The 26,343-nt window shown below is 42.5% G+C and overlaps 1 protein-coding gene and 1 pseudogene across 1 annotated transcript in view; one reads left to right on the plus strand and one right to left on the minus strand.

Annotated features, from left to right (window-relative positions):
- BAIAP2L1 (BAR/IMD domain containing adaptor protein 2 like 1) overlaps window positions 1–26,343 on the minus strand; it is an 81,368-nt gene that overhangs the window by 6,399 nt on the left and 48,626 nt on the right. Inside the window, exons 4-12 of the mRNA XM_012759172.2 lie at window positions 17,790–17,851; window positions 17,612–17,683; window positions 16,136–16,273; window positions 14,984–15,136; window positions 12,737–12,904; window positions 10,083–10,230; window positions 8,025–8,232; window positions 7,370–7,447; window positions 5,916–6,093 (exon numbers count right to left, since the gene is read on the minus strand). Coding sequence (XP_012614626.1) covers window positions 5,916–6,093; window positions 7,370–7,447; window positions 8,025–8,232; window positions 10,083–10,230; window positions 12,737–12,904; window positions 14,984–15,136; window positions 16,136–16,273; window positions 17,612–17,683; window positions 17,790–17,851 — 1,205 coding nt within the window. The remainder of the gene's footprint in view (window positions 1–5,915; window positions 6,094–7,369; window positions 7,448–8,024; window positions 8,233–10,082; window positions 10,231–12,736; window positions 12,905–14,983; window positions 15,137–16,135; window positions 16,274–17,611; window positions 17,684–17,789; window positions 17,852–26,343) is intronic.
- On the plus strand, window positions 20,933–20,980 carry LOC142862485 (uncharacterized; annotated as a pseudogene).

Below are 26,343 nucleotides of genomic sequence, written 5' to 3' on the forward strand. Positions count from 1 at the left end.
ACTTGAATCAGTGGTGATAAAATGTCTAGCTTGTCCAACAGAGGAACTGTGTCACCAAAGAATGTATGTTGGTGACACAGTTGTAGTCCCCCCCCCTTTCGCAGCTTGCATAGGATCTTAAAATGACAGCACACAGATGACAATGGTATGTGTCTTATCAAGAGTATTCTGATGAGAAACACTGATAAACTGCTAGTTGAGATTTCTGACCTGGATTTCTCTTTTTTTGAGACAGAGTCTTACTCTGTTGCACAGGCTAGAGTGCCGTGGCATCAGCCTAGCTCACAGCAACCTCAAACTCCTGGGCTCAAGCGATCCTCCTGCCTCAGCCTCCCAAGTAGCTGGGACTACAGGCATGTGCCACCATGCCTGGCTAATTTTTTCTATATATATTTTTTTTAGTTGGCCAATTCATTTCTTTCTATTTTTAATAGAGACGGGGTCTTGCTCTTGCTCAGGCTGGTTTTGAACTCCTGGCCTTCTCCTGACCTTGAGCGATCCTCCTGCCCCGGCCTCCAGAGTGCTGGGATTATAGGTGTGAGCCACCACGCCAGACCAGACCTGGATTTCTCAATCTACTTAGAAAGGTGCTGTCATTTCTCTGCACTCTCCCCTTTTCTCCATTTCACAAGGGCCCTGCAATCCATCTGCCTCCGGGGATGACTAAGTGTAGGCCAACACTCTGGGAGCATCTGAGGATGCGAGGGGCAGGTGTGAAGGCACTAGTCAGAGGGCACCCCTGCCGTTGCAGGCTGGGGCCCAGGCAGAAGCTGGGCAGCAGTGAGGGGGGGCTCGAATAAATGGCTCCCATAAATGCTTTTGATGTGATCTGAGAAAACACTGTGCTCCCGCTGTGTGTACAGGTGGTAGGGTGGGGTGGGAGGTTAAAATATCTATATACCTAAATATTTATATTAATCTATTTCAAAGGAAATAGAATGAAATGGTAACAGTAGTTATCCTGGAAGTGAAATTATAATTAAATTTTAAAAATCCTTTTCTGGCCGGGAGCGGTGGCTCACGCCTGTAATCCTAGCTCTCTGGGAGGCCGAAGCGGGCTGATTGCTCGAGGTCAGGAGTTCGAAACCAGCCTGAGCAAGAGCGAGACCCCGTCTCTACTATAAAATAGAAGGAAATTAATTGGCCAACTAATATATATACAAAAAATTAGCTGGGCATGGTGGCGAATGCCTGTAGTCCCAGCTACTTGGGAGGCTGAGGCAGGAGGATTGCTCGAGCCAGGAGTTTGAGGTTGCTGTGAGCTAGGCTGACGCCACGGCACTCACTCTAGCCTGGGCAACAAAGCGAGACTCTGTCTCAAAAAAAAAAAAATCCTTTTCTATGTTTTCCAAATTTCTACCAAAAAAGAAACCCCCCCAAACCTCTGGGTTATTTTTATAAGCAGAAAAAGTGTTATTTTTAAAAGAAGTATTTTGAATAAGGGTATAATGATTAGATATTTTATAGTTTTTACAAAAAGCCCCTGACCTGGACTTTGCTCTTCAATAAAACTTGTAGCTGTGACCACCAAGTGAATTTTAAAAGGAAACCTCATGTCAGCATTTTTAATACATCTAGCAGATGGTAACATTTGAGGTGGAAATGTAGTTGTCCTACAGTACCCTCAGGGGACTGGTTCCAAGACCTCTGCAGATACCCAAATCCACAGATGCTCAAATCCCTCATATAAAATGTCATAGTATTTGCATAATCTACACACATCCTCCCTTATACTTTAAGTCATCTCTAGATTACTTATAATACTTAATACAGTGTAAATGCTATATATATAGTTGCAATACTGTAGCATTTAGGGACTAACAAGAAGAAAAAGTCTATGTGTTCAGTACAGACTTTTTTTTTTTTTTTTTTTTAAGAGATAGGGTCTTACTCTGTCACTCAGGCTGGAGTGCAGTGGGGTAATCACAGTTCACTACAGCCTCAAATTCCTGGGCTCAAGAGATCCTCCCACCTCGGCCTTGCCAGTATCTGGGACTACAGGTGTGCGCCACCATGCCCATTTAATTAAAAACATTTTTTTTGTAGAGACAGGGTCTCACTATGTTGCCCAGGCTGGTCTTGAGTTCTTGACCTCAAGTGGTTCTCCCGCCTCAGCCTCCCGAGGAGCTGGGACTGCAAAATCACAGGCGCATGCCCCTGCTCCCAGCCAGACCTATTTTTTTCCCACAAATATTTTTCGTCTACAGTTGGTTAAACTAATAATTTAGAACACACAAATAGAAGGCTGACTATATATTAAAACTTACTTTTCTGTTTACTTAAAATGGCATGGGATTGATAAATAAATGAGGTGAATTTAAGAGTCCATCCTTATTTATGTCTGAAGAGTGGGATAATTTATCAATTTGATTATTTTATAGAAGAATTTTAGACAAAATATTCACCAGAAAGCCATTTCTTTTCATGTCTAATATAGTAGTCAAATCATAAAAAATATAAATATCCCCAAAGACAGCTCCTTTTTATGTTAATCATAATCTAAATCAAATGTAAGAAGGAGGTCTCTCAAGTGGCAAGTGCTGTAAAAAACTTGAACTTACCCCCTATGTAATGTATGTAATCATACCTATAAGGGTCATAGGCCTGGATTAGTTAATTCTTCAGAACCTCCAAAACAATTGCATGTTTTTCTAGTACTTAAGTGTATAACTTAATTTCAGGTAAGAATGTTTTTCTTCTTTTTAATGCTGGCATGTTAGAGATCTGAGCTCAAAATTACATAGATTGGAAAATGGCTGTAAAATATGTAAATATGAGTAAAGCAGACCTGCGCTCAGAGGAAAGACAGAACAGTGTGTGTCTCATGTGGCTAACCAGTCAGTCCCTAGCTCTGTCAGTTTTTACTTCTGTAGTAACTCTCGTCACCCTTCCATCCCCACTGAATGGGGACGTTCACCTCCTCTCGTATGGGACCGCACAGCCTCAAAGCCACCTGCAGATCCCACCCAGCATGATGGATACAGGACACAGGGCAGCTCGGACCCTCCAGCTTGGCAGGCTTGGGCCTGGCCTGTCTATCCCGCCATAGACCCCAAGCCCTGAGCTGCACTCAGCCCCTGCAGTGCCCAGGCCTGTGTTTCTGTTGAAGCTCACCCTTCAGGGTGTGGCTGGATACTTTCCTCCCAGCTTCCTCTGAGGCTTCCTGGGGACCCAGGTCGCCCTCCCGTCACCCTCCACTGCATGCATCTTGTTCCACAGCCCTAATACATCCTTCACTCCACTCCACTTCTAGGTTGGTCGTATTCCTACTGTGTCCTGAGGGCCTAACACAGGGCCTGGACCATATAAGTTGGCCATTAAATGCTGAATGGATGGATGCTCATGTGCCGGTCTCATCTTGATCCACAAAGATCCCTCCCACGTGGTGCAGCTGCACGTGCCATTTGCTTGTGTTTATGGCCACTGTCATCTGTTGCCATAGGAATACTGACTGCCATCGGTTATGAACATGGCCTCACTGGATATCAACTCCATACCTGCCTGAAGGGCTCAACCTGATTTCTTATCGGTTTCAGTTACTATTAAGAGTTAATCAGGCCGGGCGTGGTGGCTCACACCTGTAATCTTAGCACTCTGGGAGGCCTAGATGGGTGGATTGCTTGAGGTCAGGAGTTTGAAATCAGCCTGAGCAAGAGCGAGACCCCGTCTCTACTATAAATAGAAAGAAATTAATTGGACAACTAATATATATAGAAAAAAATTAGCCGGGCATGGTGGCGCATGCCAGTAGTCCCAGCTACTCGGGAGACTGAGGCAGGAGGATTGCTTGAGCCCAGGAGTTTGAGGTTGCTGTGAGCTAGGCTGATGCCACGGCACTCACTCTAGCCTGGGCAACAAAGCGAGACTCTGTCTCAAAAAAAAAAAAGAGTTAATCAGCATTCATTATTCTAAGACTCCCAAAATCAATGACAATTGAAATCATTAGAATCCACACAAGGAGAACATCTTCATTAGACATTTGAGGCTTTTAAATGCTCTTATATAAAACACAAAATTAAAGGCTGCTAAAGGAAAGACTGAAAGCTGCCTAGTTTGTGATATAGAAACAGGGCACGTGAGGCAGTGGCGATGGTGTGTGCATGTTTGTGTATGCGGTGGGAGGGAGCTTCGGAGTGTGCAGCTATGCCTGGAGGCAGCCAAGGGACAGGATCGCTGGGAGCCCACCTATGGAGGGGGCAGGCCGAGGGCATGAGCTGAGGCGGGAAGGGCAGTAGGGCGTCCACACGGGCCAGCCTGGTGGTGGAGGCCACAGAGCACCAGGTCACCCCTCCACCAGCCCCAGCCCAGCTCTCCAAGTTAGGGCCTTGGGAGAAGGTGGTGTGCCTAAGGCTCTGCTGCTCAAGGAAGTGGGGAGCCAGTAAGAGGGCCCAGCACTGTTCACAGTCCTCGGATCACTCCGGCCAGGTCTCAGCACTAGTCAACACAGCCTCCTAATACTGACAGACTGTCATGATTCAGCCAACAAAGAGGTATAAAAATAAAGGTAGGCCACATTTAAACTACCAAATGCTAAATAAGGAATAACATGTCATTATTGACTATACTGATATTTAAAACCAGGATGTTTCGATTTATCCAATTTGTACAGTAGGAACTACTGCATCAAGGCTTCCCTCACCAGGCTTTAGCCACAGGGGAAACACACTGAAAACAAAACATGTTTTCATTTTCTAAAACTGGTGACTATCTTGTGTTGGCCAAAGTGTCAGTGTTTTCATTTACAATTCCAGGGCTAACTATGAGGTTCAGGCAAGATTCTTTTACCTTAAAAGGCACTATACAATCTTCATGGAGCAATGGGGCTAGGCAATCACCAACAGCTGCTAATATCACAAAAAGAAAGACAATCTGACCTCCAGATGTGCCTCCAGATGAAAGCAGCCACCTCCACTGATGAAATGCTCTAGCGAAACCAGCCACATAACACAGACTCTGATCAAGGCTTGAGCCCTAACTACCCATTTACCCAAAACGTGACAGGGCAATATACAGTAATGGACACCATGTGGACGCAATCAGCAAACCCAGACTGGGGATACTCTCCAGGACAAACAGCTGGTTCTTCTACAAATAAATTACCAGGAAAGAGAGACAGAAGGGGAGATCTGTTAATAGACTCACAAGACTTATCAACCAATTACAATGCATGGAGCTGATTTGGATCCAGATTCAAACAATTATACTATAAACAATTTTTAAATGAGATAATCGGAAATTGGAATAGTGACTATCTGATGTTTGGGAATTATTATCAGTTTTTAAATATGATATTTAAAATACCATTATCACAATACCAATATCATATATTTAAAAATTGATAATGTCTTTTAGATATTTATGATTGAAATGATATTTACAGGGAAGATCACTCAAATGCAAGACCAGCCTGGGCAATGTAGCAAGACTGTATTTCTACAAAAGAATTAAAAATTAGCTGGGCATGGTGGCACATGCTTGTAGCCCCAACTACTTGGGAGGCTGAGGCAGGAGGATCTCTTGGGCCCTGGAGTTTGAGGCTGCAGTGAGCTATGATCATGCCACTATACTCCAGCCTGGGCAACAGAGGGAGACCCTGTCTCTTAAAGCAAACAAACAAACAAACAAAAACAATAAAATCCAGCAATCTATGGGCTTATTGTATATAAACTGTCATAAAGTAAAAACAAGAGACAGACTGAAGTCAAGGAGGTTAAAGGTTGTGTGACAAAGAAGGGAATTTAGAGGAACAAAGGAGAAGAAAATGCTCTTCCCCTCCTCATCCTGCCCAGACCACCCTCCTGCTAGGGCAGAGCAAGATGGTCAAGGCAGAACAGTAGCCCAGGCCTCTCTAGTTGGGGGGGTGGGGGACGGTGAGTGTGAGTCCAGTACATAGGACATTTTGTGGCATTACTCACAGGAGACGTGATTTCTGGCTTGGACACCGGTGCTTTGAAAGTAGAAATATTTCTGGCAACATCTTTTTTGTCTGCAGCTGCTCCCATGGACAAGCATTCCAAGTAATCGGGTGGGGGGATGACGACATTGCTCTTCTCAGTTAAGTCCACAGTGCTGATGCTTCTCACTGGCGCCAGGCTCAAAACCAAAAATGAGAGAATACAAGTTAGATAAGGTCCCGCCACCTGAATCCCAAACATCCTGAACGTCCCATGGACAAGGACCACAGTAATGGTAGATCACTAATCAAAAAGGGGGAGGCAGGAGAGGATTACAACACACACACTGTACATACATCTACACAAAACACCACAATGTTTCCACTGGTTTTTACGTGCATACTCATACGAAATTCTTTAATGGTACTTAGTTTTCATTTCTTGGCGCAATGACATTTTAGCCATTCTACTAGGGATGAAGATACGTAGAAGGCATCAGGACCTTGAGCACATATAATGGAGGACCTGGGAGGCATTCTTCCTGAACAGCTGTCGGGTTAGGGGCTTTCTGGGAGAGCACTGAGGACCAGGCAGTTTAGGGTAAAGATGACGAGTTCAATGTGGATGTGTCATTTCTGAGGACCCATGGGACAGCCAACTAGAGCCACCTACTACATTTACAAATATTTACATCAAAGCCTGGAAGAGATGTTCCTGGGTTCTGGTCTTGGCTCTGCCAATTCTAGCTGTGTGTCCTTGAGCAAGTTATTCAACCTTTCTATGCCTCAGTTTCACTTTTTAAAGTGGGGTCCTACCCCATAGAGCTGTTGCTGAGAATTAAATGAGCTAGTCAAGTAAAGCACTTTAGACAGTCTCAACGATAACCGTTATTATTAAAATCTGGACTAGGATATGAACTGGGGGTTATTGGTGCAGAGGTGCTAAGGGAAGCCCATGGGTGTAGTTCAAGGAGTAGAGGAGACAACCCAGCACAGACAAAAAGGATGATCCCTGAGGAATGCTGATGTTTAATGGACGGGCAGCAGAGGGGCTACAGGGGGCACTGAAGAGGGAGGCTAGTGAGGCAGAAGGAAGACAGCACTGGTCAAGAAATCAAGGCAAGAAAACATCCCCAGAAAAGGTGTACAACAGCGTTAAGGGCTGCTAAGTAAGATAGGGATAGAAAATATGCATTTTGGATTCAGCAACCAGTAGGTGGTTGGGGTGGGGTGGGAGCGAGAGGGTTCAGAGAGCTGGAGGGGTGGGGAGGAGAGGGTCTGGGTCAGTAGATGGTGAGTAAAGCTCATGGACGACAGAAACCACCATGGGGCCGTAAACTCTATTTCTGACTAGTCCACAAGATCCGAGGTTTGACAGTGGGGCTTGTTGCACATCGAGATTATAATTCTGCTATGCCTGGAAACAGGTTAAAGGTTTTCTATTGCTGAGAGACCTGAGCCAGTTTCACGCAGTACCTTGGCGTGGGCATAGTCACTGTTTCCCTTGCATTTTCTTCCAGCAACTTTGTATATGACGACGGGAACCATCCCCTCCTATAGGTGAAGAGTGAGAAAAAAAAAGACCTTTTTGTGGTATCTGCAGTAGACCAGTGAACGGTAAACACTAAAGAACGTCCTGACGGTAGCTCGGGGGCAGATGGGTCCGTTTTCACCATACAGGGCCACGTGTGGACTGAATGAAATTGTCTTCTTATAAATGAATATCTACTTTGCATATATGCACAAAACAATGTGTATTTCATATATTAAGTTGACTTGGATTCCTTTCATATTGGTTTTATATGTAATATACTTACTTGAAAAATCTACACAGAAAACTGACTCAGTTACACTAAGGCTGTGTACACCATGGTTGACACAATGAGGATGGCATTTATACTATCTATTACACGTGTTAAATCTTAACAAATTATATCTGATACACAGATTCTCCTTGAGAAATCAAAAAAGCCAATTTTTTAAAAAACAAAAGAATATTTAAAACTACTTTCAGAGAGGTGACTTCATATGACCTAATAATCTATTCATGCACTAAATTTACCTGCACATGCGCAGACATACAGAAGATAACCCGAGATTACGTTAGAACTAAAGTATAAACTTTACTTACGCCTTGGAGGCGTCGTGCTCTCCGTAGAGCCAGCCGTCCTTCTCCTCAGGGATGAGGAGCGTGATGATGTCTCCCTGTGCAAAGCTGAGTAAGGTCTTGTTGGTGCCAGCAGTATGTGGGAAAATGGTCTTTACTTTCTGCTTTTTCATCATGTTCAGTCCAGTTGCAACGGAAACTGATCGCTGTAAACTGGCATCTTCTGAAGTATCTGTCAGAGTGAGTGTACCAGTGACAGCGTTTCAAAGAAAGATAATCGATCCACACAAACAAGCAAACCGCAGAAAACCATCTGTTCCCTTCTTGCCCACACACTTCTTCCGCGGAAATTCTAATTGTGCCACAGTTCCTTGCCTCTGTCATTGCCTGGATGGGACAGGGACTGCGACAAAACATAGGCAGCCTATGGCCTGAGGGCTCTGACAGTGCAGAGGAGGGTCCCTGCAGCTGAGGACTCCTTTCCAGACCGAGAGGACAAGCCAGCATGTGCTGGCTCTAACGGTGCTGATTTGAACGGGGACGGCTCTCCTTAGAGAGGCACACTGCTCCAACACCAAAGGCAGGCTGAGGCAGCAGCTCTAACCCAACTGCCAACATCCGCGAAGAAAAGGAGAAAATTGGAAATGCAGATGTTCTTGCCAACCTGGCTGCTTTTCACCCCCACCGCCACAAGATGCAGTGAGGATGGCCTCTGCTTATGGGGCCCTCACTAAGTGCCCGACGACACTCTCAACACTTTACAGCCACCAGCTCACCCAGGCTCCTTCGAAGGAAGGCACTGCTACCATCCACACTGACAGATCACAGCCAGCCAAAGAAGAGAACCAGGAGCCAGGCGGGCACGCCAGCCCCACAGCCACTTCTCATGGAGAAGCATGAAGCTGCCAATTCATGCCTCAATTCAAACACAAGCTGATATTTCCACTCCAGGAAAAAACAAAAAGCAGAATGGAGATTTTTTTCTCTCCCCCGCCCCCCACTAAAATTTTGCCAGGCTAATAATACATCTAGCATATTTAATTTAAAACAATGCAAGATCTTTTTCTGCTTTATTATTGCAAATTCTTAATAGTTATAGTATAAACCTTGCTGTCTCCTTAAGATGCCACTCTCTAGTTACCTCAGCAGTACTGCATCCACCAGCAATTTTCATTTAGCTTTTACCAACAAGAACCAGAGTTATTTGAATGACTGGAGTGTGTACAGTATTATATATTTTAACTTTATATTTTATATAACTCACAGTACTTCCTTCAAAGGCCAATGACTACAGACTATCATCTTCCTCTGCTAAGCTATGCCCATCATTAGGAAAATCTCTCAACTTTTGCCCAACAGCTTCAAATGCTATCATCTGCAGGCTCTCTCCAGCACACAACTCAATTCCCACAACGCTCACACCAAAGGACTCCCCACACTGGCAGCTCAGGGGCCACAGCACAGGTCTTGAGGGTCCTGGGTGCCAAAGACAGTGTGTAGGAAGAGAGGGGACTAACCAATGAAGCAGCCTGAAACATCTGCAAACAATAACTGGTCCTGATCTGCTGAGATATAATCAATAAAGTTAAGAAATTGAAGTAGTTAGAACTTACACCTCCACAAAGCAGAAGGCGCTGTGTTAGAGATGACGAAAAATGCTGATGAGAATCAGACTAAGCCTCTGGGTGAGAATAATAACCATAATTTTGCCACTTGAACTTTTATAGTTTATTAAAAAAAGTTTATTACATTTGCCACAAAATATGGAACACACTGCAAAGCTGTGCACATTTTGTCCCATTTATTTTTAAATATAGTAACTCGCAGTGGCATGTTTGCTCTGTATAAACATCAATTCGTTTATAGAAGTAGTATACACCACAGAAATGTGTCACTTATCAAAATGCCCTATGGTCTAGACCTACGTGTGTTGAGCTTACGCTTCTCCAAGCTAGGGCTGAATGCACGTATTATACATGTTTGTCTTTATCTCACAATACATTTATCCAAAATATTTATTTCACAATGTATTTTTAAAAATTTAAAAAGGTATCTTCAAAGAAATCAAACTAAGTTTCTCACCTGCTGAATTATTTATCCTTTCTGAATTCTGTGCGACTGTTGCTGGGTTATTAAACATATCAATCAAAGGGCTGGTATATGCTCTGCCTGAAGGGGCTGGGGGCATCTTTGGCGAGTGTTTAGAAAAGGTGTCATATTCATTCCCGACCTGTGAAAAATTCGTCATTAGTCTAACATAACATTGAACTGGAATTATACAGATTCCCAGAGCTGGGTTTTTTTTTAATCACATGCTTTAAATTCCATTTTCTTCCCCAAATTCTCTTAGTTGCAGGGCAATGACCCATTTTGAATTATTTCAAGAGTACCACACACTCTTTTTCTTCTCATTTTTACCTTCCCTGTCTTAAAAAAAAGAAAACCAAAAAAATTATTCTCCATTTCTCTGGCAACCACTAATTTACTTTTTGTCTCTATAGGTTTTAAGATCCCTCTTCAGTGCTAACTGGCTATAGAATTCTACATTCAAAATAATTTTTCCAAAGAATTTTGAATGCCCTGCTTCATTAATTTCTAACATCTTGTTTTGCTACCATGAAAACTGCTATCAATCACTTGCTTTTGTAAATAATCTATCTTTTCCCTTTCTGGAAGTTTTTAGAATTTTCTCTTTATCCCTGATATTCTGAAACTTGACTGTCATCTCTCCAGGTGTTGCTCTTTTCCACTCATCTAGGGTCACTCTGGCTGCTGTGTTGAAGACCAGGCAGGAGGCTACTGTGCTAGTCTCTGCAAGGATGATTAGGATAGTGGAGAGGGAGAAAGGCCAGACTTGGGATATGCTTTGAAGGCATAAACGACAGGATATGCCAATGGAACACTGCAGCGTAAGACAGAGGGGGGAGCTGACGTTTCCTATCTACTGGAAAGATGGAGTTGCCACTTACTGGGTAGGGAAGCCTGCTGGGAAAAGCAGGCTTAGTGTGAGAAAACCAGGGGTTTGGTTTTGGACAAGTTGAACTAGAGATTCCCATCAGAAATCAGGTGGTGATGTTGAGTGGGCAGCTGGATCTCTCTCCCATGGTTTGATGGGCCCACCACTCATTTACCCTTTTTATGTTTTGTTTTGATTTTTAAAAATCCTTTTTCTATTTGTGCACTATGTTTTAGGAAGGTTCTTTGGCTCGCTCTTCTAAGTAGTTCCATTCTACCGATGAGCTCATCTATTGGTGTTTTTCTTGGGAGAGGGGGAAGGGAGGGAAAAAATCCAATTATAAAAAACTCTTATTTTAGAAAAATTTCAAACGTGTACAGAAGTAGAATAATATAATAAATTTCCCCGTACTCAATACCCAGCTTTGACAATTATCAATTTATGATTGATCTTGTTTCATGCATACCCTCATCCATCTTCCTGAACCATGCCTAAATTTATTGAAACAAGTCCTATACTTATAATTTTAACTATAAATAATAATCCACTTCTTGATTTGCAAGCTCTCCATCTGATTCTTTGTAGGTGTGATATCCTTTCAACTCTCTCTAGAGGTTTCTCCTCTGCCTACTGACTCTCTTGCTGCTGATATTGTATACCAGTTTTTTATTTTGGAGCCTCTTCATGATGTTGGCTTGCCTCACCTGCTCAGTGATCCCAGGCCAGCCACTTTCACACTTTATGACCGTCCCTCTTCTTACTGTATATGATGGTCTGTGTTTTGCTTGTTCTCATTACTTTTGTTGTCATTTTAAGGCAACGTGGGGAGGGTGAGATGCACTTGCAGGGGGTGCCCTACCTATTCAGTCCAATCACAGTTGTGCCTCGTAAACAAAAGTCTGCCACCTGTGGCTTAGCACAGGCGAGACAAGGGGAAGGGGCTGTCTGGCCCCCCAGCAAGCTACATAAAGAGATGGCCAGTCTCTGTCCCACTTCTTGTATCCATGGACTCTGTGTTCCCTGCTTCCAGGAGCGACTCCACCCTCCGCAGCAGCCTCACCCTGCACAAGCCTGGGGCTGAGGTTTCCTTCTGTTTTGATTCTCCAAACACTGATCCTGCCTCTCTCTCTTTTAGAGATTCCTTCAGTGTTTCTGGTCCATTGATGGCACCTTCTCTTCTTTTCCTGTGGGTAGTCAGCTCAGTTTTAGGGTCTTTACTGTTAATTCAGGGATTTTTAGATGGTCAGAAAGGGTTCCCACGTGTTCAAACTACCTGCTGGATCCAAATCTCCACGTGTGTGTATGTGTGAAGAGTCGAAAGCTCAGGTTGAAAGAACAGCAAACTGCAATGTGTGAATTCACTACCGTGAATACTTTGGTAACTGTTATTTCCTGAAGTGTCTTACATTGTGAAGAATGGCATCAGAGTGTTTCTAATCTATTCTCTGAGACAACTATACTTCCTTCACTGGGAATACACTTACAGGAATAGACTTACAAAGTTGGAATCATTACCATTAAAAACAGTAACAATAAAATTTCCAAAACAAAGATAACAGTGCTAAAAATATTGATAGTATTAAATATTTATACAGCTAATTTCAAATCCAAAGGTAAGGGGATGAAGGTGAGAAAAAGTAGGCCCTAGAAATAAGAAATAGTAAGGAAGGACTTGCGATTTCCACCAGCAAAGGCAGCCTAGGTCCTTGTCAAGTAAACTTGGCCCAAATGAAGTTTGCAAAGACACAACTGAAATCGCAAAGGGATAACCAGTTCCTACCATGTTGCTTCTCTGGATCATGGGTGATGGCTGAGGTGTTCCGGATACTGGCGTAGAAATTGGAGTCTTTATTTCTTCTATCATATTCATGATTTTCTCTGGTACTTTGGTGGCATCACCACAGGTTTCCTGCCACCTGGGCAGTTTGGAATTAAGTAATTCAGCAGACTGTAAATCCAAAAGAAACAACACTAAAGACAAAAGTGCACTGTTTGAAGAGCTGACAAAAATTATACCAAACAGTATCGTTGATAACATATTACTGGCTGACCACAAGAAGTGTGGGAGCTCTGAGTTAAATTCAGCAAGTGGTTTAAGCGTCTATGAGCATCTGCTGTGTCTCATTTGCTGAAAAGGACACAGGCTCTGTCTCTAAAGGAATCCACCTGCTCCCTCAGTGTGAATACAGAACCTAAGACCAACATGGGGATTGTAAATGAGTAAGAACAAGTCCAAAAATGAAAAGGGAAGGGTTGAGCAATCTGTACGAATCCCCACTGTTTTCCAGGCAGCCCCAGAAATGCCAATCATTGCATCCTTCCTCCCACCCTTCTAAAAGCAGCACCTCTGACACAGGTGACAGGCCCGGCAGCCCGATTCACATGTTAGAGAAGCGAATCAGATTCTGTCTTGAGAAGTCTATAGGGGACCGAGGTAGGAGAAGTGTGGTGGGTAGCACTGAGGGATGCCCCCGCCACAGGCCAACAGAGGCTTTGCGGAGCAGAGACACAGACGGGCAAAGACGAGACCCCACAGGCCTGGAAGCCAGGCTGAGGCGGCCCTCCTGCTCCCATGGGCCTGGCTTTCCTCTGGCAACTGGAATCCCACCCAAAGGCTCCCCAAAGCCTATCAGTGAACCCCCTTTCCAGGGCAGCAGTCTGGTTGGAAAAGGGAAGTCAGGGGCCTGTCTTGCAGCCATTTGCATGGCAACCACACTGTTTTTACTCAGGCTCTGTGTTTATGAGGGGTGGCTGAGTGCTGAGGTAAATCCTAGAGGAGGACAAAGTCCCTCCCCCATACCACCCTGTCCTTATCTGTCACCCTGACATGGTGGGACAGTGCCACATGGTGGGCCAATTGCTTGAAGAAACTTCCAGTGTAGAAAGAAGCAGATTTGGTTTGTGTCACTCTACAAAGCCTAATTGGGACCCAAAGTTAAGTCTAAGAAAGACTTTGACAACAACTAGAGCTCTCTGAAAATAGGCCACATTGCTTTATGACATAGTGGGGTGTCGCCATGGGAAAAGAGCCTCAAGATCACTCTGTCCTTCCCCAGCCTATGCCCCTGGTTCACAAGCTAACTTGACAATGCTGAAACCAGTACAGATGCACTGTTGACAAGAGTGATCATCTACTACAGCAATTCTTTCCTTTGCTATAACAATTTTTTAGATCTTAGGTATTTAGGTTAGGTAGCAGAATAACCTTAAAGTTGTAAAAACTTTATAGAATAGATAACATGCACACATACAAGGCCAAGGTTTTCTTCCCCATGAAAAAAAGAAGTTGACTTATATTCAAGCTCTTGCAAAAGCTCCTCATATTATGGAGCACTCCAAATTACTTTATTATGAACAACAAATATTTGACCTCAACCAGTGACAAAAGGTGACACAGGTGATGGTAACACAGGCAGGCCCAATAGAATTCATAATTTTAAAAAAAGAGGAAAGGAAATTTGTGCAATGATTTGTGTGTGGTGCCTAACACCTCACAGGCACACGTGTTGGAAGGAGGGGATGGAGCATTCAGTTGAGGAAGTCTTGGGCGAACACCCTGAAGAGGAGGAAACACTCAACAAAACCCTACTGTCCTAATGGATAGGAAGGGGGCCCTGGGGCTCCCTTCACAACCTGGAGTAGATAAAGGTGGCCTGGGGCTCTCGTGACTCTGGTAGAGAACTGATGCCGAGGACGCAGGAGAGAGAGCCAGAGAGAAGCCTACTTGCAGGTGAGGACAGGAAAAGGTGCCACTTCTCAATTATTAGCATCATTTCATTAAGGATTTAAAATACAGATGTATTACTAGTTAATTAAATATTATAAGTAGATACCTGACCATTTCATCTGCATTTCTATACATTTATATATTCAAGTTGGCCAAAAACCATTTCTTTGGAAACTTTCTCATTGGCAAAACAGGCCTGTTGCTTTCTATTGGGCTAAATGGAAGGTGAAGCGCCTCAAGGGAATTTCAATAGGAAATAAAGTTATTAATATACTCGGTGCAATCTGCCCTCATACCCACCTGTAGGTGATAATAATGGATGTGATTTGCAAAGCTACAGTGTTTGTCAACCAGGAAGCAGAAGCGCCTTTTCTCTTCAAGTAGAGCTTCTTTGCAGCCATCTGCAATGAACTTCTGGATTTCACTCTGGCGAGAAGTAACAGTCTCTATGTACTAAAAACAAACAAATAAATAAATAATTATACAAGTATAACACGGAGTGTCAGACAGCTGCACAGCATAGACATTTTCCTTCTGTCATTTTTACACTTAGTTTATTCTGATAATGGAGCAAATACTAAATGCAGAGACACAAAGACAAATGAAGTTGTAACCTGGACTGAGTAGATTTCATTCTCATTAAGATCCCTGAACCAAGTGCAGAGAGACAGTGCCAAAGGCTTTGCATTCTCACTGGGCGACCTGCACAAAATTACTTTGTACTGTAGGGATGTGACTCTGTTCTACTGGAAGGCACCATGGGCTTCAGAACCGGAAAGTCCCAAGATCAAACCCTAGTTCCAAATGCCGCCATGACTTAAGCTAAGCCTCACTTCCCCCATCTGTACAATGGGGATAGTAGCGCCAGTCACGAGTACCTTAGTCTGGAGAAAAGGCCAATATCTTTGGGAGGCCACTCATTATTAACTCTGGAAAACTCTGCAGCCTTTAGCTCTTACTAAGTCAAATGCTTACCTTTAAAAATTGATACCATAATATTTGCACATATTTATGGGGTACATGTGATATTTTGTTTACATGCATGGAATGTGTAATGATCAAGTCAGGGTACTTAAAATATCCAGCACCTTGGGTATCCTCATTTCTTTGTGTTTGGAACATTTCAAAACCTCTTTTCCAGCTATTTTGAAATAAACAGTTCACTGCAGTCACTCTAACTCTGTACTGAACGTTAGAACTCATTCCTTCCAGTCACACCCACCAGTTTGTACCCATTGACAACCTCTCCTCAGCCCCCACCCCTGCCCAGCCTCTGGTAACCACCATTCTACTCTCCATGTCTATGAGCTCAACTTAAAAATACTTACTTTTAACTTCAGCAGAAGCACAACATGGAGTAGATAAAGTACAGGCTGACTGAGGTAAGCAGGCCTCCCCTTAAACTGGATATGTTACCAACAACGAAAGAAAAAATATCACTGAAAAGTTCACCTCAATTTCTTTGTGTTCATATTTTAGCGCATTTCGTCCTCCTTGGCTTTTCCTTCGGATCTTCTTCAGCTCGGCTTGAGATTTCTCCAAAGAATCTAATTTATTCCTGTGTTCTGCTTGGTATCTTTTTAGAGTTGCCTGTAAGTTAAATGTTGTGCTTATTTTCTGGGGCACCATACAAACTCTCACTCAGTCACTTTTGCTCACACCTGCACTGTGTGTAGCTTACTGGGGCCCAGACACCCTTAAGCCACACCTTACACCATCGTCAGAGGGCCAGGACCTCATGCCCTCAGTTTACACCATCCTCAAAATGGCCAGGACCTCACACCCTTGGTTCACACCATTGTCATGCTGTTCAGGACCTCACACCCTCTATTCAACTTTAATGTCTTGGCTTTGTCTGTTCTAAAGTTTCCGGTTTACATGAGGGGATCTTGACCAGAAGGGCAGCTCTCTGAAGCCAACAATGTCTTTTCTTTCTTTTACTCTTTCTTTCCTCAAAGGTTTTTGGATACTGGGTGGTTAGTAAGTGCTTTGGTGAATAAACAGTATTAAATCACATGTTCCTGGCTGTTTTATGGTTTAGAATTTCAAGAAACAGAATTAATAAGTGCAATTGCTTACAGCTGTTTTAGGTGCTGGGGATAGCAGAGTGTTTAAGAACACAGGATCTGGAGCCTAAAAGACTTCATTGGAATTCTAATCCATGTTTTCCCTATAACCTGTAAAGTGAAGATAATATGGGTATCTATGTTTTGGAGTTTCTATAGGGATAAGAATCAGATAATATGTGTAAAGCACCTGGCATTAAATATACCTCAGCAGGTGTAGGTGGGCCTGCCAGGAGTACACAGAGTGTGTGCATGCATGGGCAGCAGGCCTCATGGGACCACAGGATAATTTCAGGGTAATGCACACCACTTACTGCCACATGGGAGTCTTGGTGAGAAGAAAGTATGTACTCTGTAGCAGCAAGTGAAGATGGCAAGAGCCCTGTGTACTGGGCCCTAGGGCCAGCCTGAAGGATAGCTGTAGAAAACTGCTAGCATGGACAAAACCAGGTGGCAGGCAAGAGACACCATGTAGGATAGGTCCCTGCAGAAAGGACCTGGCAGCCCCAGATGGTGGTCGCCCACACACCACTCACATCCTGAAGTGCTGGTTTGTGAAGCAACAGCTGCAGTAACACAGACACAGATGTCCTGTCACATTTGGGTGTTCTGGAAACAGTGTGATTTCTTGCAATATTTTTTCCTATGCTTTTTAATAAAGATACCAAGTGTTAGCAAAAACTACCCCACTCAGCCAAAGGGACCTTGTGGGTTTCATGCATCCAAGTATGGATCGACACCAAGCCAAAGCTCCACTCCTATTTGCTGCTGCTGAACAAACAGCGGGGGAAAAAAATGCTCCTTGGCCTGAGTGATGATCAGGCGCCCCAGCGCTGGGGGTTGAGGAAAACCACGTACTTACATTCATATACTTCACATCAAGTTCTGTCTTCTTCTCCAGCTCATGTATAATCTCTTTATGGAATTTTTTGAACTGTTAGCAAAAGGAAATAAAACGTTCACCTCCAATTTAAGACTTCAAGCAAAATAAATTAAGAAAAAAAATATACAGTTTGTAAATATAAAACTAGATCACGTACATTTTCATCAAGACTCTCATTGAGTTTCTTGTGGGTACTTGAAATCTCTATGAGAACGTGGCCTGTGAACAAAACCAGATATGTTAGGGGGAAAGCCACTGTACATAGTTTTGTGCCGGGGAAAGGGCAACAGCGCATGGAAACACATGCTGTCCTAGGGGTCTTTAAGCATCACGCCCAAGATACATCATGAACACAACTGGGTCCCCATGGTGGGTTCCTGAGGGACACACAACTGAGAGCAAACTTACTCTACAACATCGATAATCAAAAGAATGCCAACTCTTCAAGTGCACAATGTCCTTTCTATATTTACTTGTTCCCTAAGCCAAATTCTATGTACCTGATTTAATTTTGAAATTCTCTCACCAGAGATTACCTTGGTCATCATAGTAGCTAACCATAGGAACAAATGATTTATTTTTTATCTAATTCCCAGAGTAATCTGATTATCTGTCAGGCACAAGAGATAAAGGCTATTTTTTTTTTTTTCACATATTAGTTCTTGTATAGTTTTGGAAAATATAACCACCAGGGGAAAGTGCAGCAGTGACAGTGTTCTGCTTCTTGTCTCCTGGGGTTACACCAATCTCTGAAACAAGTATAGTCACAAGACAGAAGAGAATGTTCCAGGGCAGAGGAGCCTTACTCCGGAAAGTAGCTATAAGATCACCGTGCAATAAGCACATCTCTCTTGCAGTTAGTTGGCAGAGACAGTGTGCTGTCTCTGCCAACTTATCTGCAAGAACCAAATGGGTATCTTAGGGTCTAATACCTAAGAAATAAGAAAACATATAAGATCATTTGGATCTCCCCCCAACCATGTCAAACAACAACAAAATGTGCTGGTGGATCGTCCTACAGTTCATTGGACAGATAAAAAGGAATTCTTATGGGGAACTGAAAGGCTGTTATGGGGGAAGAATTAAGACTGTGTTAGAATATGCACAGAGAGAAAAAGGAAACAGACTAGACGTGGCCTTGGCTATGACCTCTATACAAATGACTCTATCATGCCCTGTTCTAGAAACATTTTAAGACATCTGACTCTGAAACTACCAGCCTGGGATTCCCCTCATCCCAACTCAGAAATTCAAGCCCCTTATGAAGATGTCCACCTGGATGTCCCATTAGGTACCTCCTATTCACTAACTACCCTGTATTCTCTGATCCCAGCTCCTGGCTACTAGCCAGCCAGTCACCAGCGGTCAACCTCTCACCTGCCTGTCATACTTGACAACAAAGACTCATTCCCTTGTGTGTAGGGTGCCAGCACTTGGGCCACCTAGAGGGCAGAACTCCTTCCTTATCCTGCTTCCTCCAACAACCCTGCCAGCTCCTCCTGAGCTCTGTAATCCCTTCCCTGTCTAGGAGGGAAGGCCCGGGAGATGACATGTGAAGCCAGAAAGACATGTTTACTCAATAATCTGTTCCACTGCCCAACATTCACATTCTGCTTCTATGTTCACAGATGGGCCTCTTAGGAGGTTCTTTCTCTACTCCCAACCCTAATACCTGGTTCAAGCCCTTATTCTCTCTTTTGACTCCCAGCTTGTTCTGGGTCATCTTCCTCACAGGTGCCAGGGATCTTTCCAAAATGCAAGTGTAACATGTCACACACACCCTGCACCCCTCATGAAAAACCAGCTCTTGAGCAAAACATTCAAAGCCCTCCATGAACTGTGCTGCCAAAACCATGGCAGGTCGTGGGGACTGAGAATCTCCTAGAAGTATGACCTTGTAGGGTTATATGTTGTGAGGAGACAGGCATATAGCCTAGTCCCTGAATACCATGTGATCTTGAGATGCTCCAATGGAATAACTTGCTGGATAAACACAAGAGAGAGAGGACAGACCCATCCTCAGTACTCAGGGTTCCGCCCACAAAGTTCGCAAACTTCCCACTCTACATCCTTAATGATGTTGATTTTATTTTCCTAAAACTCAACATGAAGAAACCAGAATTTTTCACAAAAGAAGCCTTCACATGACCAAGAATTTAAGTACATTAATACATCCTTTTATATCCATTTAGTCATTTCAGATAAAATAAATAATCAGAGTTACTTTCACATCTATTTTAAACCCATAAACAATTCCTTATTGGAGATGAAAAATAAAAACAAAACAAAATTAAATTATTACAAAAATCAAGCGCTTTCTTCTTGGCAAAGCAGATCTACTTAAAAAAATAAATGTCTAAAAATAATTTTGCTTAAATCATTCAGTGATTTGGGCTAGAAGCAAGGCATTCACATTTTTTCTCATACTGTTCTCTTTCATGAACTTTATTTCTACAACCTTACATAATGTGGATCCCTGAGAAGGATGCTGCCAAAACCAAAGTGTGTGCTAGGGCGGCCACTCCTGTGGATGCCAACGCCGCTGAACTTGGTGCTCTGGCCTTGCCAGCCCCAGTCCCCCAACACCCCTCGGCACGCTCCATGCTCCTGCCCGTGGTTTCCCTGCAGCAAGGTGGGGAGGCTCAGTGAAACAGCCCATTCACTCTGCGGGCGGAAGGGAACACCTGACCTTGTTATTCTTGTCCCTCACTGTTCGTGGAATTCAAATGCGGGCCTCACAGCAGCAGCCACTGAGTCCTCAGTCATAAAAAGGATTAAAAGACATCTTGGTTGGGATTATGCAAACTGCCAAAAGTGTATCTTGAAACAGAAGATGAAAACAACCTTTATGTGCAATCTGCAGAAGTTTAATCTTAAATAGAGCAAGTGTGACTTTAGGTTTAAAATATTATGCCACAGGCGTTTGTTTACTTAGTCCTATAACCAACCTCCTTTTTCATAAATTATATTTGAGAAGGGAAAAAAAACCCTGAAAGCATTTGAGGGTGGAGTCAAGAAAGCACAGCCCAGATTCAAATGGAGCAGAACTAAGTATGTGCCCTGGCAGGAATCACGCCACTGTGTGTGCACTAAGTCGATCATTTCCTTATTTTCCCCTCTTAGGTTCTGAGCCACTGTTTTGGGAAAACACTCATAGTGATTACTGTATTCTTAAATGGCAATATTGAAATAATCTAGATTAAATATATATATATATATATTTCAAAATCATGAACTCAACATCAGTAAAAGACAATGCCTATCATCAACTTTCCCCCAAAATTCATACAGATAATGGCTAAGTATTATAGATCTTTTAGAGTTTGTCTAGCAGGTTTTGGAACCCCTTCCAAATGGGTAATAGTAGTATCAATATAATTTTGGGTATTATGAACAAATACGTCCAGCATTTTGCACAGTACACTATCAAGACACGCATTTAGCCACAGGCAGTATGGAGTTAAAACAAAATGTTAAATAACAAAATTTAAGGAATATTACTGGTATAAACACATACAAAATTTTCGTTTGAAACGTGGTCATTGGATACTTTCAGCTTGGTAATTCTTCATCAATTCACAGTTTAAATTTTAGAGGAACCAGATGGAGAGCACTGGTGGACTTGAACAGCACAGAATATAGAGGCATAAAGATTCTTTCCATTTATATTTAGTCATGGATAGTAAGAACACATGAACACGGAGCAATGACTGAGTCACACATGACTTCCTACATGTTACAACGTGTGGAATCAGACAATAAAAAATGATAGCGTGGAAGCCAACCCACTACTGGCCTAAAGGTACACTGCACAGATTAAAGTAAAACCAAAAATGCCACTGGACAAAAATGATAGAATTCTGACAATTTTCCAACTATCGGATGTGATGAGGAGAAAACAATGGAAGTAAAAGCAAATGACACACATGGGATATGTTAAATAAACAACTACATACTCTGAAGACCAGAGTCGCCCACACTGAACTAGTGCGGGGGCAGATTAGTAACCATGAACTTGACCAGACTTGAAAGGCCTTGTCAGCATCTCAGAATAGACCTTGATGGCAGCCCTCCTGCAGTCCCTGGGTGCAGTCAGAAGTGAGGTGCTCCTCTGGTCACTACCAACAGTGCACAGCAAGCACTGTGCATGGCAGGGTGAGCATTTCCTTGAACATTTCTCCAAAAGTCTAGCTTCTGACTTAACAAACTAGAGTACTACATTCTAATTAATGTCTTACATGGAGAGAGTAATCATTCTACCATTATGCTAAAAAACGAGTAAATAAATAAATGAGGGGGCATGTCACAAGAGTCAGCTTGAAGGAGCCAGTACTGGCCAAATATGGGACGATTTGAGCACCAAAATTGTTAAGAGCAGTAATAGATTGTAAATCATTAAAAAATCTAGGAATCTGAGTCCATAGAAAACTGATTAGAAAAGAGAGAGAAAGAAGTGGGGTCTAGGGAGGGCTCTTGTTAGAAGCAGAATGCTGAGTACAAATTTGTAAATGAGTAGGTAGTGTCAGAGATGGAAAATCATCACAGTGAAGCCTGGTTTGGGCCAAAACCATTAAGAGATAACTGTGGTCCAAATGTTAATGAGGAACAAGATAGTTTCATAGTCCGAAAGTGTTTCCCCATAGATTGTTTATTATTGTAGCAGCACAGAAAAAAATATTCACCATATAATGTAGAAATCAGACATCTTCACTGAACAACCAAAATTAATGTCACAAAAGGGAGGAAAATGAACGCAGTGTGCACAAATTCGATACTTAGTAGACACAAAATGACTTGGATGGCATTCCAGCCAAGGATATATAACCTGAATCCAATCACGAAGATCTGGCATTTGAAAGTTAAGATTTTTGTGTCCCTGACTACTCATCTCCCTTAGCATTTCTGATACAGGTATGACCCCCACACCAAGTCTTTACTGCAGTATTAAATTTATTTACTTATTTATTTTTAGAACAGAATAAAATGGTTTAATCCTCCTCTCTGGTGGTTAATCCAGTGCTGGTTGATGGAGGTAAGGGAGAGATAAGGAGGTGTGTTGATGGGAGAGATAATATCGATGCTCTCCCTATTTAGATCTCTGGCAACCTCAATCTTAGAAAGTAATAGCCATGGTCAAAGACCTGAAAGTGAGAAGTCTTCTAAAGCCAAACAAAAGTTGCAACCACAAACCCAAACATTTTTTTGTTCTTGCAGAGTAGGGTCCCTTTTAGACACAGAATAAAACGTAATTATATATATATGTCTAGAATTCGCTATCCAAAGGACATTGGTTTTTCATACTGACAGGGCAGAAGCTACTGCTGATCTCTCAGTTACAGAATGCAAGATCTTTAGGAAGACAAACTTGGGAAGAAAATGGAAGGCTGGTATGGAGAAAGAGAAAAGATTAGAAGCATCTTCAGAAACAAGCGGGGTGCTCTGGACCATCATCCTCTGCAGAGAACTCAAGGGACATGAAGACTGGGCAAAGGTCAAAGCATCTACAAGAAGATGCAATGGTACCAGACAGGCTTCTTAGTACCTGTGTACAACTTAACCGGTTTCTGCGCAGTCTCACAGAGCCTTGCTATTCTCGTCTGTGTGGAGAGCTTACTTCACAAGCTAGGGTGTGGGGACTGCTTTCCAGTGCTCAGGAGAGAAATACTGGCTGCTAAGGTGAGTGAGTCCAGACACAAGTAACAAATTAATACAATAAGGCGGGGTGCACATCAACAGAATGGGATCACACATTTCTTGACAAGCCATTTCCTGGATTAGTATCTGTTTTCTGGAAGTAAAATGCACACACTAGGTTGGCCCAGCTTGTGATTAGTCACCATGTTGCTTTCTCCTTTTGTACTGTATACATATATATCTGTATAGTCAGCTCAGCACTCCTCTCATCTCCTTTCTTCTCCCATTCCCAGGGTCCCCAAAGGAAAAACTGTCAATCTACTATTACCTAAGAGAATACACTTACAGAGTATACTCCACTTTCTTCAACCTCATTGCCTTTTACAATATCAAACAGACTATACACCTCAGTTTTAAGTACTGACATTTCTCCTACAGTTTAAACTGTATCTATCAGGATTGATCCACTATAGAATATACACATCTGGCCACTCTGTTAGTTAAAAACCAAGCCGAGTGTGGTGGCATATGCCTGGCGTCCCAGCTATTCAGGTGGCTGAGGAAGGAGGATTGCTTGAGTCCAGGACTTTGAGACCAGCCTGGGTAACACCTTACAACAAGAAAGCTAAACAAACTGAGATGAGCTGAAATGAGAAACAACAACTGTTCCAAGATTCATCAGAGAATTAAGCTAATACGATGAAGATCTGCCCTGAAAACTGGACAGACAGGCTGACACAAAGAATCATAGTTTATTGGGAACAAAAGCCAGTGCTGGAGCCATTACTGGCAGAAACTCTCAAACTATAATGAACCAGATGTTGCAGGCTCAGGGTGGAGGAGCTTAAGAGTTAAAAACTCCAGGTGGCTCAGTCTTGGGAGGTCTCCACACTTTCATGAGTTTCATGTCTAGGAGCCCCACCAAGTTCTCACTGTGAAGATGGGAGAAAATCCCCTGGGAATTGGGGGGTTTGGGTGGGGGTGACCATTTTGAAAAATGCCCAGAGCTTTGTTTGGTTCTAGTTCTGTTCCCTGTAAGGAAGGCTGGGCCTCAGGGAAACTGCTTCAATAAAAAGTCTTATCTGACCTGGAAAAGGGCAATTAGCATACTCTAGCCCCTCAATCTTCATGTCTCAAATAAAGGGAAGAGAAAAAAAAGACTCAGAAACTCTTCTGCAGGTCATATCCCAGGTATGCTTGTCTACCAGAAAACCCTACAAGACAAAAAACAGATTTACAAGTAAGATATTAGAAAGATGCTTCCCTTCCCAATACTCTACCAACAAGTCAACCATCAACGACGCTCCAGAGTAATAATAACTGGATTATAGCCCAGTTAGAAGACACAGGCTGCATTTATTAGAGTTTCCTTGGGAAACCCAAAGACAACAGAAGAGACAAAAACAAGGACTCCAAAGGAAAACTGACGCATCTGACTCAGTTACAGCTACATCCAGCGTTAATGCATCCAAACTCTCATTTAGACAAACATAATCCTCTATTCGCCTTAGTTCCTATCACCCGATACATCATGTCCAGCTTCTAACAACAATAATAATCACAGGCATGCTAAGAAAAACCCAATCTGTACAGACAAAGCATCAGAACCAGCCTCAGATATGGTAGAGTTTTTAAGATTATCAGACTGATTAATATGCTAAGGGCTCTCATGGGAAAAGCAGACAACATGCAAGAAAGATGGGTAACGTAAGCAGAGAGATGGAAACTCTAAGAAAGAATCAAAAGGAAATGCTAGAAATCAAAAACACTGTAACAGAAAAGAAGAATACTTCTGATGGGCCCACCAGGAGATAGGACTCGACCGAGGAAAGAATCAAATCTGAAGACATGTCAGTATAAACTTCCCAAACTGAAATACAAAGATAAAAAAAGAATTTAAAAAATGGAACAGAATATCCCAGAACTGTGGGGCAGTTACAAAAGGTGTAATTACCCATAATGGGATAACCAGGGGGCAGAGAGGAGAAATGAACAGAAAAAATATTTAAAGTAATAATGTCTCCACCTTTAGAACTTAGTTGAAAAAAAGAAAAAAAGATGCTAAACCACAGATCCAGAAAGCTCAGAGAACACAAGACAGGATAAATACTAAAAAATCCATACCTCCATATATCATATGCAAACTCTGGAATACCAGACAAAAGGAAAATCTTGAAAGAAGCCAGAGGAAAAAAATACCTTGCTTACAGAGGGACAATGATAAGAATTACATCAGACTTCACAAACCATGCAAGAAGAGAGTGTAATAAAATATTTAAAGTGTTGAAAGAAAAAACTCATCCACCCAGAATTCTTTATCTAGCCAAGTTATCCTTCCAAAGTAAAAGAGAAATAAAGATGTTCTCAGACAAACAAAAAGTGAAGGAATTTGTTACCAGTAGGTATGACTTGCAAAAAGGGTTATAAGTAGTTTTTCCAAGACAAAAATCACAGGTCAGAACCTTGGATCTATTGTACATAAGGAAGAGTATACAAGAAGAAATAAAGGTAAATAAAACCTTTTATTTTTATTATTTTTAACTGATACAATAGACAACAAACAATAGACAACTGTTTGTTCAAAAAATAGCAACAATATGTAATCCTAGCACTCTGGGAGGCCGATGCGGGAGGATCGCTCGAGGTTAGGAGTTCGAGACCAGCCTGAGCAAGAGCGAGACCCCATCTCTACTATAAACAGAAAGAAATTAATTGGCCAACTAAAAATATATATAGAAAAAATTAGCTGGGAATGCTGGCGCATACCTGTAGTCCCAGCTACTCAGGAGGCTGAGGCAGGAGGATTGTTTGAGCCCAGGAGTTTAAGGTTGCTCTGAGCTAGGCTGATGCCACAGCACTCTAGCCTGGGCAACAGAGCAAGACTCTGTCTCAAAATAAAAAAAAAGAAAGAAAGAAAGTCAATTCAATGGAGAAAGGATAGTTCTTTTAACAAATGGTGAACATTTAACAAATGGTGAACTTGCAAAAAATAAATCTAGACACTGACCTTACATCTTCCACAAAAATCAACTCAAAATGGAACATAGACCTAAGATGCAAAAATATAAAACTTCTAG

Source organism: Microcebus murinus, chromosome 19 (assembly GCF_040939455.1).
Source record: "Microcebus murinus isolate Inina chromosome 19, M.murinus_Inina_mat1.0, whole genome shotgun sequence".
Taxonomy (NCBI): domain Eukaryota; kingdom Metazoa; phylum Chordata; class Mammalia; order Primates; family Cheirogaleidae; genus Microcebus; species Microcebus murinus.